Below are 13961 nucleotides of genomic sequence, written 5' to 3' on the forward strand. Positions count from 1 at the left end.
TCTTCTGGTTCCTTTTAGCAAACACTTGTTTTTCTCCCTTTTCTCTTGAATCTGTTAAATCCAGTTTCCTTCTGTAGTAAAGAGTTGGTTGGTTGGATTAGGACTTTTAGAAGAGGGACATTGTCTCCTGGTGATGTCAATAATCCAGGACTGTGTGTGTCTGGGTCCAGTTCATAGATGAAATCTCTGTCAGGCTTTAGATTTCAGTCCACGACTTACAGGTTGTCTTTTCACTTCTATGCAGGACTTTTCCCATGAAACCAAAGAAGAATCTAACCTGATCAACCAACACTTGGATCTGTGGATATTGTATCATTAAGTTATTTAGAAAACTAAAGTTCAACTGATTTAAATTGTTGTTTTTATGCTTTGAGGTAATAAAAGTAAAAGCATGATTGTTAAAAAGTTCTATATCTAAACCCCTTTGTTACCTGTAGTTAGTAATATGAGTAGAACACAGTATGTAAACTATCTGTAATATAAACTCATGTATTCAGGCTCTGATGTCACATTTTTCATTCTGTTCTCTGAATAGATCTTTAAAACACGGGGAGCCCAATACTATATCGCCATCTACCAGTCGATCGCAAAGGTAGTGTGGGTAGATTTCATGGAATTAACAAAGTAGACGTCAACCCATCATCTGTTCTCACTATGACATTTGTCACTTGATTGATGTACAGAGCAGCCAGTCTGACATGTGACCTTTTCTGACACATGGTTCACTGCACATGCACATGTATACAACAGCTCCAAGTGCTGCCAAACTCTAGCAAGCTAGCGACATAGCCTCCAATTAATTTCTATTAAACTTAACAAAAGGTATGAAAATAAGTGGGGGAGCTGGACAAAGTAAGAAGTCAAAAACTTACCACTTCCATACGAAGTGGGAGGTGGACTTTTGTTTCACTCTGTCATTTTTGAAGTGTGTTTGCCTCATCTGCCATTCAGCTGAAGTCCAGAGCTCATGGACAGTTCTGGAACTTACTCACGTGCTACCTCCTTGAATGCATTATTCGGTTCCACATATTTGTGTGAGTCAGCCTTTTCCCAAATGAAGATCATTAAATCCAAGTACCGTCCACCATGACTGATGATCATTTGGAAGCAGCTACTGTCCTGACTATGCAGCCCTGGCTGATTCTGTTCAGTGCAAGTCCTCAGAGTAAAGTAATGACAAAAAATGTAGAGCTGTATTGTGTAATATGGCTTCATGTAGCTACACATGTAATTACACAAGATTCAAAATGTTCATAATGTCAAAACTTCAATCCATCCATTATTTTTAACCGAGGAAACAAACACAAGCACTGGAAAACATGCAAACTGCAGACAGAAAGGCCAAAACCAGCCGAGGATTCGAACCACAGACCTTCTAGCTGTGAGGTGTGAGGTCTAACCACTCCACTGCTGTGCTGTCCTCAAAACGTATATGTTAAATGTTTTAAGGCCATTTAAATTTTTTCATTAGCTAATAAAAATAACTCATGTACATTTTTAAAAGTGATAAATAATTTAAAACAATTTCTTCCATAATGTTAATGTGCCAAAAGTCTGGTCACATTTATTGCAGCTGGGGATCTGGAGATAAGCAAGCTGAATTGTTTTAACATGATTTACAGTCTAATCATCACATAGACAGAATGTTGTTGAGCTTTGAAACATCCACTTGATTTCTGTAAGTGACACTGAAGCTAGAAAGACGTGTAAAAATGGCTAAAACAACAAATACGCAGGAGACACAAAAGATAGTGGATCACTAACCTTCTTGGAGGCCTCAGTCTTAATTTATTCACTTGCATCAGTTAAGAAAAGACAGGAAGTAGCTGGATATTCCTTAAAGTTTATGGGTTGAGGTGTTTAGTGCTCATGCAGTAAGTGTATTTTAACTGAATGTTTACAGGGATTCAGTTTCATTTGTCATTCAAAAATATCACTGAGTAAATATTTAGTCCACGAAATTTGATTCTTTCTAGTTCACTGTTATTCAATAATCCTCATTTTAAGGATGAAAATGAAAGATTATGAAAATATGTATAAAATATGAAGTTTAAAAACTGAAATTGTGTGTGAGTGAAAATGAAAGTGGACAGTATCTGGGAGGAAAACAGGAAAACACAAACAGGATGTAAAAAAAGTGTTTATGAGAATTATGGTTGTATAGTTGTCACATAGTCAGTTATGAAAACATTTGTAAAGTTTAGGTGAGAGTTTTTTCTCATAGACGTCCTGCTCTTGTCTTTTGTTGTCTTGTCCCCATTTTTACCAAGGTTGTGTCTTAGGATTTTCTATAGTTTTTTGTGTTGATTGTCCTTTTATGTTGAGTCGGCTGTGTGTTTTGTATAGGAGCCATTGTCTCCTATTAATATCAAATAGAGTCAGTCTTTAATTTACAGCAGGACATGTATTAAAGGAGAACTTTAATACATAAAGCTTTTCTCTGTGTGAAGCTGACAGACAGTAGATACTTCATATTTTACAGGACATGTCTTGTGCTTTAGAGGATACAGCTCTGAAGTGACCTTTATAATTCAGTATCTTCCTCTGATGATTTCATTATTTAATCAAATCTGTAACGTTTCAACTCCTTTAACCTTTTACAAACTTCACTGTGTTGTTCATTTTATTTGAAATAGGTCAAATGACCACTGTTGTCCATCAATCTACACTTATTGACCCATAACAACAAAGTGACAACGTGTTTTCAGAAATGTTTTTGATTTGAAAGAAATGAATGTTGTTCATCATCAAATCACCTGTAACAGGGGGACTGTTAGTGATCTCAGCTTCCCCCTGATGTGTCTGAGCTTCTGAGCCATGTAGGACTGGATGTCTGAATAATGTTAACTGCCTAAACACCTGCTCTTGCAGAGAAATCTGTCATGTTGCTCTTCACCCCAAAGTCAGTAACCAGCAAACTGGTTTGAGCCGGTTGTACAAACTGTGGTCAGAGAGCAACTACTACAGTTACCGATGAAAGATTTTTCTACTGCAGCTTTTCTTTTCAGATGCTCTGCAGACACTCTGTTACACTCTGGTTCATTTTCATTTATTTCAGACTCACCAACAAATATAACACAGACGTGAACACTGGAGCTGGAAAAAGCTGGAATAATATTGTGACACTGAAATTTTCCCTCTTGCAAGAATTGTAGACAGAACTCAGCGTGATGAACCATCTCAGTTTAATACATGCCAGCATGGAGAAGAACACATGGATGTTGGTGTCTTCTGACTTGTATCTCTCAAAGCTTTCTATTTATACTCAAACCCAAGAAAGGAACCACCCTCACAAAACATGACTGATGAAACCAGGTGCAGGCAGCTCACATCACTCTTGTCCCTTTCTAGGTTATCTGAAGATTGTTGAGCTTCTCAGTTGAGAAGCAATAAAACCCTTTTTTTGCACCTTCTTGTAGATCTTGTGACCCCAGGACTCAGTATCTACTACATTGTTTTGGGCCTTGTAACAACAAAGTGCCTACGGTGATCTTGAGCAGTCCTCTAAAGATGACACAACCTGTGTCCTCTTGTCCTCTTTGTGACTTCTTCAAAAAGCCCATCTTGGTTGAGTGTTTGCTAATTATCCAACCATATGACTAAATTTACTTTATTCCCCCACAAGTCTAAATACAAACAGCGAATTGAAGAACAGTTTGACAGAAACAGCTACTACAGCATGTAGAATGGCATCAACGCACTGACTGATAAAACCAACCATCTGCCATCCACTGACCACACCACACTGCCTGATGTCCTAAGATAAAGTACTTGGCTGGGTACTGTAGCAGGGGCAGCCAGCTCACAGAGGTGTTTACAAAAATGTTCAACCTTTCATTCCAACAAGCTGCTGGTCCAAAATGTGTAAAATCGTCCACCATCATTCCTCTGCCTAATAAAATCACGTGTGAAGTGTGTGAACGACTTTCTCCCAGTAGCTCTAGCAGCCAGAATCATAAAATACTTTGACCTAAGTCTGACCTAAAAACTGATGGAGGCAGCTGGTTCCAGCAGGGGGCGCAAACTAAAAAATCTACATTTATAACATTTACCAGTTGTCAAAAAAGTTTGTAAAGAGAGAAAAGAAACACAAGAATCCATTTTCCTTATTGATCTGTCACATACTGAGACTGTCATAGCTAAAACATCTGTGCAGATGTTGTTAGTAGGATCTTCACATCCCACTTTTAAAACATTTCAGTTGCGTCCAGTCCAGATTTGTTCCACATTTGTCTCATAAGTTTCTGCAGACATCTGAAATCCTCACATCTTGTTCATTTTAATTCATTTATAGCTTCAAGGATTCAAACCCTGATTTCTGTCAAAAATTACATCATTTGATTTCTTTTATTCATTAACTGATCACCACTGTCTGGTTCACCAGCTGCTCAGAAACATCTGCACCGGGTGGTGATGGCAGCACAGAAGACTTGGTTGTTTTGTTCCAACTGCATTGACAGAAGTCACATGAAAAGTCACCTTAAGAACAATTTTTCTGCTACTGCTTAAAACCATCAGTGAGTTCATCCTCATCCTTCATACAAACTGGCAGCAGTGGATGAAATCAAACCTATGACACATAAGATCTATGTTTGGACCTCAGAGTGTGACCTCAGTCTGACCTAAAAACTGATGGAGGCAGCTGGTTCCAGCAGGGGGCGCAATCTAAATAATCTACATCAGTTATCAAAAAAGTTTGTAAAGAGAGAAAAGAAACACAAGAATCCATTTTCCTTATTGACCTGTCACATACTGAGACTGTCATAGCTAAAACATCTGTGCAGATGTTGTTAGTAGGATCTTCACATCCCACTTTTAAAACATTTCTGTTGAGTCCAGTCCAGATTTGTTCCACATTTGCCTCACAAGTTTCTGCAGACATCTGAAATCCTCACATCTTGTTCATTTTAATTCATTTATAGATTCAAGGATTCAAAACCTGATTTCTGTCAAATATTACATTCATTTCATTTATTTTATTCATTAACTGATCATGTAGTTTAGTAGCAATAAAAAATCAAATGTTGGAAGCTACAAACCAGAGGAAACAGAGTAAAGTCAGTGTGTTTAAGGCACCAAATGACCCACAGCAGCTCTGAGTCTGTTCAACTGCACAAAAACTACTTTATCTGGATGTTTTTTAATAAATGATGGAACATTCTAAACACAATGTGCAACAGTGAATGACATTATCCTTCAGGCCTGGATCCATGATAACAAATATGATCTAGTGTAGATCTGGATCTGTGGAGGACCAACAACAACACACAGCTCACCAACCATCTCAAGTAGATTCATGACAAAAATCTCTGAATGTACAATTAAACAAACACAGAACAAACACGTCATCACAAACTAGTGGACACAGAGAATCTGGGAACAAATAAATGTCTCAAACAGAAAAAAGGAGAAAAATACCAGCTTATTGAAAACAATACATGACCAAAGTAGAACGTACATATGATCAACTCAACAACTGTCATTCAAATCATCTGATAAGAAAAGTGTGAAGCCTCTAAGTTCACCAGCATCTACTGTGTCCAACAGTCTTCTTCTGTCTGATCCAGTGTGTCTGTGACGTGTCCTCCTCCAGACGACATGTGGACATGTTCAGTAGCTGTAAAACCTGATGTAGCTACTGATCCATGATCAGTTCTCATGTAATGACGGATCAGACCAAAGTCTTCTTCTTCTGTCTTCTGTTCTGCAGAGTGTAACTTTAAATCTGTGTTTGTTTAGACGTGAGTCACATGTGAGCGTATAGATTATTATTATGTTAGTGATGCTGCAGTTTATACTAAGACTAATCTCTCCTTTAACACTTTTGTAGTCATATTTATGTTAGAATGTCTCTTCCTGTCTATCACATCATCTGACCCATTAAAAAATAGACTTTGTGAGATTGTGTGATTTGATGGACGTCATAGTGATGCTAATGACAGGATTTTACTGAATTTACTACAGACACAAAGACACTTCCTGTGGACAATAGTTTGGAAATGTCATTGTGATCAGAGTGATGTTCTTGATGATGAAGGAGTTGAATGTAGAGAGGGACAGATTTCTTTTTCAGGACAAACACAGAGGAGACAGTGAGCTGGTGATCGTAGTAAATGTTTTTCTCAAAATGTGTTGAATGAACTGATTAAAACTGTCACATGTTGAGTGTGAGAAGAAAACAAAAATTCAAAGTGTCGAGAGTTTTATACAGAGTGAGACGTCTGTCCAAGTTCAGAGGATCTAAAGCAGAAGTCCCCAAAAAACTACATAGTGAGTATGTAGACAGGGTGAGTCAGGAGGAGACAGAGTGTAGAACAAAAAGACAAAGTGTCCTCCTGTCTTTATCCATCAGCTCCTTCACTTCCATTTTGTCCCTGATCCAAAGTCAGATCAGATCAATAATCAAAGATTGATCAACAGGCTGATCAAACTGATTGATCAGCCATCAGAGGAGTTGGATCAGTGGAGCTGCTTCTGTTCCTGATGTCCACTGTCTCATCTTTGTCCTGAGTTCTCTCTGCAGAGGAGGCAGAAGACAGTCAGACAAAGACGGACGACAAGAGACAAAAGGGGGGAAAAAAATGAAACTCACTTCTGACTTTAAACATAACTGTTTTTTCTCTCCAGATGTTACTGCTGTAGACACAGCAGACATATGTCCCTGTGTCTCTGACTGTGGGGTGTTTCAGGGTCAGACTGAGGTCTCCAGTCTTCAGCAGGTCTTCTTTCATCTCTGTTCGGTCTCTGTAGATCTGGTTCTGTTCTCCAGGCTGTTCAGAGTTGTTCTTATATTCGTGGACAGTCCTATAGTTACTGTCCAACCACTCCACTGTAGTGTCCTCAGGCAGGTCACCAATGGTCCTGAAGGGCAGCTGGACAGACTCCACTCCCTCCTCCACCTCCACCTGACAATCTGAGAGGACAAAAAAGAACAACATCAGCTGGACAGACAGCAGCAGCAGTTTAGAGGACATAGTTGCAGAGAAAGCTGAAGGACAGAACCAGATCAGAGCAGAAGGTAACAGGGGACAGAAATCTAGAAACTAAAAGCAGCTTTTGATCAGAGTCTTGATGCTGTTGGGATGTTTAGTCCATGTGCTGCTTTACAGTAATGTCTCATCTCACACAATCATCTGTGACTGTGTCTCTGTGCAAAGATGGAGCCAATCATTGATCCAGTGATGCATCAACAGATGAGGATCAGAGTCAGTACAGGAAGTGGAAGAAGAGAAATTCCCTCATGTGATGGTGAAAGAACTTGTAAAGTTGTCTGGGGATTTCTTCTCTTTCACTTCTTCTCCAAACTTCAACTGGACTTTCATCAACTTTTCTTTTCTGTTTTTCTTCTGCAGCAACAAGAACTTCAGTCAAGTCGACTATCAGCCGTGTTTTCTTCACATTCTTCAACACAACTGGAAGATTTTCACTGATACAAACTATTAAAGCTGCTTTTCTTTCTGCTTTCAGCTTCTTCCTGATCAATACTGTCACACTCTGATTGCTCATCAATCAACTTATTGATATCAGTTTGTGTTGCTACATGGAAATGAGCTCCTGTCTTCTTCTTTGGTCACTTCCTCTTTTGATTGATCCCCAGTGAATCTGAAATGTTGTGGAGGATCAATATTTGTGATGGATGTGATATTTTCATGTCTGATCTCTGTGGACTGTAGAGAACTGATCAGTCCAAAGAGCAGGACTTCATGTCCAATAACTGCCATGATATTGACCTGATGGTTCAAGAAATCATCAGATGATCAGGAAATATTGATGCTTTTAGACTCTCAGACTGAACTTTGTTCTTCCAGCTGATCTGGATCTGAAATGTTACTCTCTGAAACAGACAGGACCTGGTCTTCTGTTTGGCCTCTTTAGAACCTGGGGCTGGATGGACTTTGTCTTTGTCTTTGTCAAGAACGGTTTTTCTTCATGTGAGCTCAGGAACTTTTACTTCGTTTGAACTTAAAACCATTTCACTGTGTTTTAATTGACCTTCTTCTGGTGCTAATGGACAGTTTGTCTCTGAATTCAGTGACTTCTTAGCCTCTATAATTACATTTGATTGGTGACTTTAATGTGCCTGTAAATGACGTCACTAAGAGCTTTGCTGGTCATTTTTGAAGCTTTGCTGAAGCCTTTAACTTCTGTCAGCAGGTCTGTGGCCCTACACACATTAAGGGGAACACCCTGGACCTGGTTTTTCTTTTGGACTCCAAACTGACTGTGAGCGATCATGGTTGTAGCTGGTAAACGTGTTATATGTTCACTATGTTAAATGAGGTCTCTGCTGAAAAGCTTTCTTCTGTTTTTTTACTGTGTGGCCCTGTGATGATGAGAGTCATGTTCATTCCCCACTTGGATCCTTCAACTGAAATTGTTCTGCTGTTCTAGACGACATTGGTCCTTTGAAAAATCGCACTGTTTCCACTGATATTTCCGATCCGTGGATGAACGATGACATTCCCAGTTTCAGAAGTAAATGTCGACAGATAGAGCGTCTGTGGAAATCCACTAAGTTCCAGGTCCACTGCATCTATTATAAAAATCTTTTAACCGAACTCACCTCCATGGTAAAAGCTGCTGGGGCCTCGTATTTTGCTGATCTTATTGTCTCTAATAAGCAGAATCCTAAAATTGTTGTTCATGCTATAAACAGCCTGGTTTCTAGATTTCCAACTGTTTCTAAACAGCAGCCAATATTAGATTGTTTTGAGCCCATTTCTTTGAACTAACTAAATTGATGAGTAGCCTGAAGATCCAGCCCACTTGATGTTTTACCCACACTTTTTTTGAAAAATGTCTTATGGTGCATCAGCCCTGCTCTACTGCATATTGTTAATTGTTCTCTGGTCTCCAGCTGTTTTCCCTCCAACTTTAAGTAAGCAGCTGTTCACCCTCTCCTTAAAAAGCCCAATCTCAACCCCTCTATTTCAAACAATTTTAGACCTATTTCAAAACTTTGTAACAACTCAGCTGCTCACTGTTTTGAACAGACATAATATTTTTGATCAATTTCAATCTGGTTACCGTCAGAAGCCCAATTAGACCAACAATGTAATTCATACCAACACTTGTCTCAAGTTCTGTCTGCAGCTTCACATGATCAAGGACCTGTTGTTACATGGACCTGATCTACTTCTGGTGGAGCTCAGTTCAAAGTTTCTCTCTGTCACAAATATTCACATTACACTGAAATGATAGTTTGGTTCCAGGAAAATTCATTTCAATTCACTGTTAAAGTCATGAAATAAAGTGAAATACATTCATAGAAACATACTAACAGTAATACTGCAGTTTCTCTTAGTATAAAGATTAACAACAGTTAGCTTAGCATAAAGACTTTAAACTAACCTTTGACCTGGAGCTTCACATCTTTCTTCATCAAGATGTTTCCCTCTTTGCTGTAGACGGTGCAGGTGTAGGTCTTTTTGTCCCAGTCTGTGGGGTATTTCAGGGTCAGACTGAGGTCTCCAGTTTTCAGCAGGTTTCTCTTCATCTCTGTTCGTCATGACGTCATTTCCGTAGTTTCGAAATGGCGGTCTGTTCAAACTGTGTACACGTTTTCACGCAGTTGCAAGAAACCATCACACTTTTGGAAAACGAACTAAGAAAAAAAAATGAACTTATCTTGGGGTTTTCCAACGTTGCCGCCACACAAGCGAAGCACCTCGCAGCTCTTAATACCTCGAGCTACATGGAACAAACAGTTTCTATCCACCCAGCTGTTTGTTCAGTGACCCAGGACACCGATGACACGCTGCCGTGGTCTGGCCCTGTTGCTACTGCTGGAATAGCGATGCCAACCCGCGGCCTTCTGGCCCTGTCGGATGACCAACGGCCTGTCCCGACACGGGCCTGCTCCTTGCCGCTGACACAGGAGGCCTGGATTACGGCTAAAAGGAGACATCGGACGACACCTGCTGCAGCTAATCTTGTCAACCAATCCATTGGACCACCTTCCCCGGTCCAGATGGAGAACAGTTTCACTGTTCTTGAAGAGCTGGAAAGTCCGACTTCCCCGGCGGCGGTTCCCTGTGACTCCCTGCCTCGTGAGATACCACACGGCTCCACCTCCCGCGGGCAGCGCGGTCGGGGCCTGCTGCCGGGGCCTCGCCAGACCAGACGTGCCACCGCCACCAACACCATGCCTCCAGAGAGGAATCCACATGCTCCTCCTCGGCGCACCTCTCCACCGCACCGTCCTCCCGGTCCGACCATGCTAATTATTGGCGACTCCATCGTTAGAGACGTCCGCTTAAAATCAGCTAAAACGTTTTGCTTTCCTGGAGCCACAGTCACTGACATAGCGGAGAAAATTCCAAACCTGATTGAAAGACATCCTACAGCAACAAAAGTAGTGATACACGTTGGCACAAATGACACCAAACGCCAACAGTCTGAGTTGCTGAAACGTGACTTCGTGTCATTTTTCAACTCACTGGAGAGTTTCCACGACAGACGGTTCTTCATTTCCGGCCCAATTCCCACGCTGGGTCGCGGTGTTGGCTGGTTCTCCAGACTCCTCAGCCTGCACACATGGCTTCAACCACAAGTCTCCGCACACGGACTCTTCTACGTAGACAATTTCAATCTTTTCTGGGATCGTCCTCAGTACTTCAAGCAAGATGGACTGCACCCGAACTTTCTGGGATCACGGATGTTGACTGAGAACATTGTCCACAGCATCTCAGTCTCCGGAGACTGACTGACCATTGAAAACACCTGTGGCTCTGATGTGCTCACCTCTCCTGCATCCTCCGCTCCAACACCCGACAACATCCACAGGTATAAACAGTCCGAGATATTTATAGAATCTGACGTTACCAACAGACAAAATGCAGCTGTTATGGACTCTAATTTTTCACACAGGGAATATTATTATTTTGCTGAATGTTATGATCTTAACCACACTGCTATTTGCCCTATAGAGACTATGTCTGCTCCACGACCAATTAAACTTTTTAAACCAAAAATGAACACAAGGGGAGTTAATCATAAAAATCTAATACAAGTTAAGACTAATGCTCATACTGAACCAAAACCCAAAACTATTAAATGTGGATTATTAAATATTAGATCTCTCTCTTCTAAATCTCTGTTAGTAAATGACTTAATAAATGATCATCAAATTGATTTACTTTGTCTCACTGAAACCTGGTTGCAGCAGGAAGAATATGTCAGTTTAAATGAGTCAACCCCCCCAAGTCATATTAATTATCATGTTCCTAGATGCACAGGCCGAGGTGGAGGAGTAGCAGCAATATTTCACTCTAGCTTATCAATAATTCCTAGACCTAAACATAGTTATAACTCATTTGAGAGTCTTACTCTTAGCCTTTCACACGCAAACTGGAAAACTCAAAAACCACTATTATTTGTTATCGTGTACCGTCCTCCAGTCCCTTATTCAGAGTTTTTGATTGAATTTTCTGATTTTCTATCTGATTTAGTGCTTAGTACAGATAAAGTCATTATAGTGGGTGACTTTAACATTCATGTAGATGCTGACAGTAACTGCGTTTAATTCATTATTAGATTCAATTGGTTTTTCCCAAAATGTAAATAAACCCACTCACTGTTTTAGTCACACGTTAGACCTTGTCCTTACATATGGAATTGAAGCGGATAATTTAACAATATTTCCTCACAACTCTCTTCTGTCTGACCATTTTTTAATAACATTTGAATTTACAATAACGGATTATACAGCAGTTAGGGAAAAATTCCACTATAGCAGATGCTTAAGTGAAAAAGCTGTCAACAAATTTAAAGAAATGATTCTTTCATCATTTGCTTCACCATATGTTAATACAATGAAAAGTAGTCTCCTTAATGTTACTCCTGCACAAATAGATTATCTTGTTGACAATTCTGCAGCCTCACTACGTGCAATACTCAATAGTGTTGCCCCTCTGAAAAAGAAGGCAGTAAACCAGAAGAGGTGATCTCCATGGTATAGTTCACAAACACGCAACTTAAAACAGGAAACATGAAAGTTGGAAAGGAAATTTAGAAGAATCTCATTTAGCCTGGAAAAATAGTTTAAAAATGTACAAAAAAGCTCTGTGATGCCAGAACAGCATATTATTCATCATTAATAGAAGAAAACAAGAACAACCCCCGGTTGCTGTTCAGCACTGTAGCCAGGCTGACTAAGAGCCATAGTTCTGTTGAGCCTAGTTTTCCCTTAACTTTGAGCAGCAATGACTTCATGACCTTCTTTATGAATAAAATTGTAGCTATTAGAGAAAGAATTCACCAGATCCTCCCCCCAAAAATTACAGATAGATCTTCATGTACAGCAGTGCTAGAGTCATCGATAAGGCCCCACTCCCTGTTAGACTGCTTTTTACCCATAGATCTCTCTGAGCTAACTTCAATTATTACCTCATCTAAACCAACAACCTGTCTGCTAGACCCTATTCCAACTAAGCTGCTCAAGGAAGCTTTACCCTTAATAGATACGTTCATATTAGATATCATCAATCTATCTTTAGAAACAGGCTATGTACCACAGGCCTATAAGGTAGCTGTAATTAAACCACTACTTAAAAAACCCTGTCTTGACCCAGGTGTTTTAGCAAATTACAGACCAATATCTAATCTCCCCTTTATTTCTAAAATAATTGAAAAAGTAGTTGCAAAACAATTATGTGATCACCTTCATAGGAATAATTTGTATGAAGAGTTTCAGTCAGGATTCAGAGTTCATCATAGTACAGAAACAGCACTGGTAAAAGTCACCAACCATCTTCTCATGGCCTCAGATAATGGACTCATCTCTATACTTGTTCTGTTAGATCTTAGTGCTGCATTCGATACCATTGACCACCATTAGAAAACACTCCATAAATTTCCACTGCTATGCTGATGATACCCAGCTATATTTATCTATGGAACCAGATGAAAATCATCAGTTAATAAAGCTTCAAGCCTACAAGACATAAAGGCCTGGATGTCCTACAATGTTTTACTTCTAAACTCAGACAAAACTGAAGTCATAGTATTTGGGCCCAAAAATCTCAGAGACATGATGTCCAACCATATTGTTACTCTAGATGGCATAAGTCTGGCCTCCAGTACTACTGCAAGGAACCTTGGAGTTATTTTTGATCAGGATCTGTCCTTTAACTCACATATAAAACAAATCTCTAGAACAGCCTTCTTCCACCTACGGAACATTGCCAAAATTAGGAGCATCCTGTGTCAAAGTGATGCCGAAAAACTGGTCCATGCATTTGTTACCTCTAGGTTGGACTACTGTAATTCCCTACTTTCAGGATGCCCCAGTAACTCCCTAAAGAGCCTGCAATTAATCCAAAATGCTGCAGCAAAATCTAGAAAATCTAAATCTAGAATAGAATTTAAAACCCTGCTTCTTACATATAAAGCTCTGAATGGTCAGGCTCCATCATATATAGAAGACCTCATAGCACCATATCATCCCAGTAGACCACTTTGATCTCAGAATGCAGGCCTACTTGTGGTTCCCAGAATTTCCAAAGGTAGAATGGGAGGTAGAGCCTTTAGCTATCAAGCTCCTCTCCTGTGGAACCAGCTCCCAGTTCAGATTCAGGAAGCAGACACCCTCTCTACTTTTAAGTCTAGGCTTAAAACCTTCCTCTTTAATAAAGCATATAGTTATTTATAGTTATGCTGAGCCTGGTTCTGCTGGAGGTTCTACTGTTGCCTATGGCTTGCTCCAGGGGGAATTGTTGGGTTCTCTTTATACATCTTTATAGTCTTGACTTTATTCTGTAAAGTGCCTTGAGATGACTTTGTTGTGAATTGCCGCTATATAAATAAAGTTGAATTGAATTGAATTGAAGATTCAGGTGTCTGTTACCAGTAATTGTCGAATATTTCATCACCTCTCCAAATGTCCACAGTTAAAACTAGTTTCCCTCCCTGTAACCTTTTTCTCACATCTGTTTTTATTTAGTTCTTTAACACTTGCACAC

The 13961-nt window shown here is 39.8% G+C and overlaps 2 protein-coding genes across 6 annotated transcripts in view; both read right to left on the reverse strand.

Annotated features, from left to right (window-relative positions):
• LOC137136989 (muscle M-line assembly protein unc-89-like) overlaps nt 1–13961 on the reverse strand; it is a 296309-nt gene that overhangs the window by 230685 nt on the left and 51663 nt on the right. The window lies entirely within an intron of this gene.
• Nucleotides 5008–9496, reverse strand: LOC137137059 (myelin-oligodendrocyte glycoprotein-like). Its single transcript, XM_067522944.1, has 3 exons — nt 9352–9496; nt 6593–6913; nt 5008–6517 (listed from the first exon to the last, which is right to left on the reverse strand). The coding sequence occupies exons 1-3, from the start codon at nt 9494–9496 to the stop codon at nt 6426–6428; spliced, it is 558 nt and encodes a 185-aa protein (XP_067379045.1). The 3' UTR covers nt 5008–6425.

This window comes from Channa argus, chromosome 12 (genome assembly GCF_033026475.1).
Source record: "Channa argus isolate prfri chromosome 12, Channa argus male v1.0, whole genome shotgun sequence".
In the NCBI taxonomy this organism is placed as follows: Eukaryota; Metazoa; Chordata; class Actinopteri; order Anabantiformes; family Channidae; genus Channa; species Channa argus.

What these genes read in the sequence shown, in the direction of transcription:
- LOC137137059 (XM_067522944.1), bottom strand. Translation starts at nt 9,496, where the DNA reads ATGAAGAGAAACCTGCTGAAAACTGGAGACCTCAGTCTGACCCTGAAA. An exon ending in TGTGAAGCTCCAGGTCAAAG is followed by an intron (nt 6,914 to 9,351) that starts GTTAGTTTAAAG and finishes TTGTCCTCTCAG; the next exon opens with ATTGTCAGGTGGAGGTGGAG. An exon ending in AGTTATGTTTAAAGTCAGAA is followed by an intron (nt 6,518 to 6,592) that starts GTGAGTTTCATT and finishes CCTCCTCTGCAG; the next exon opens with AGAGAACTCAGGACAAAGAT.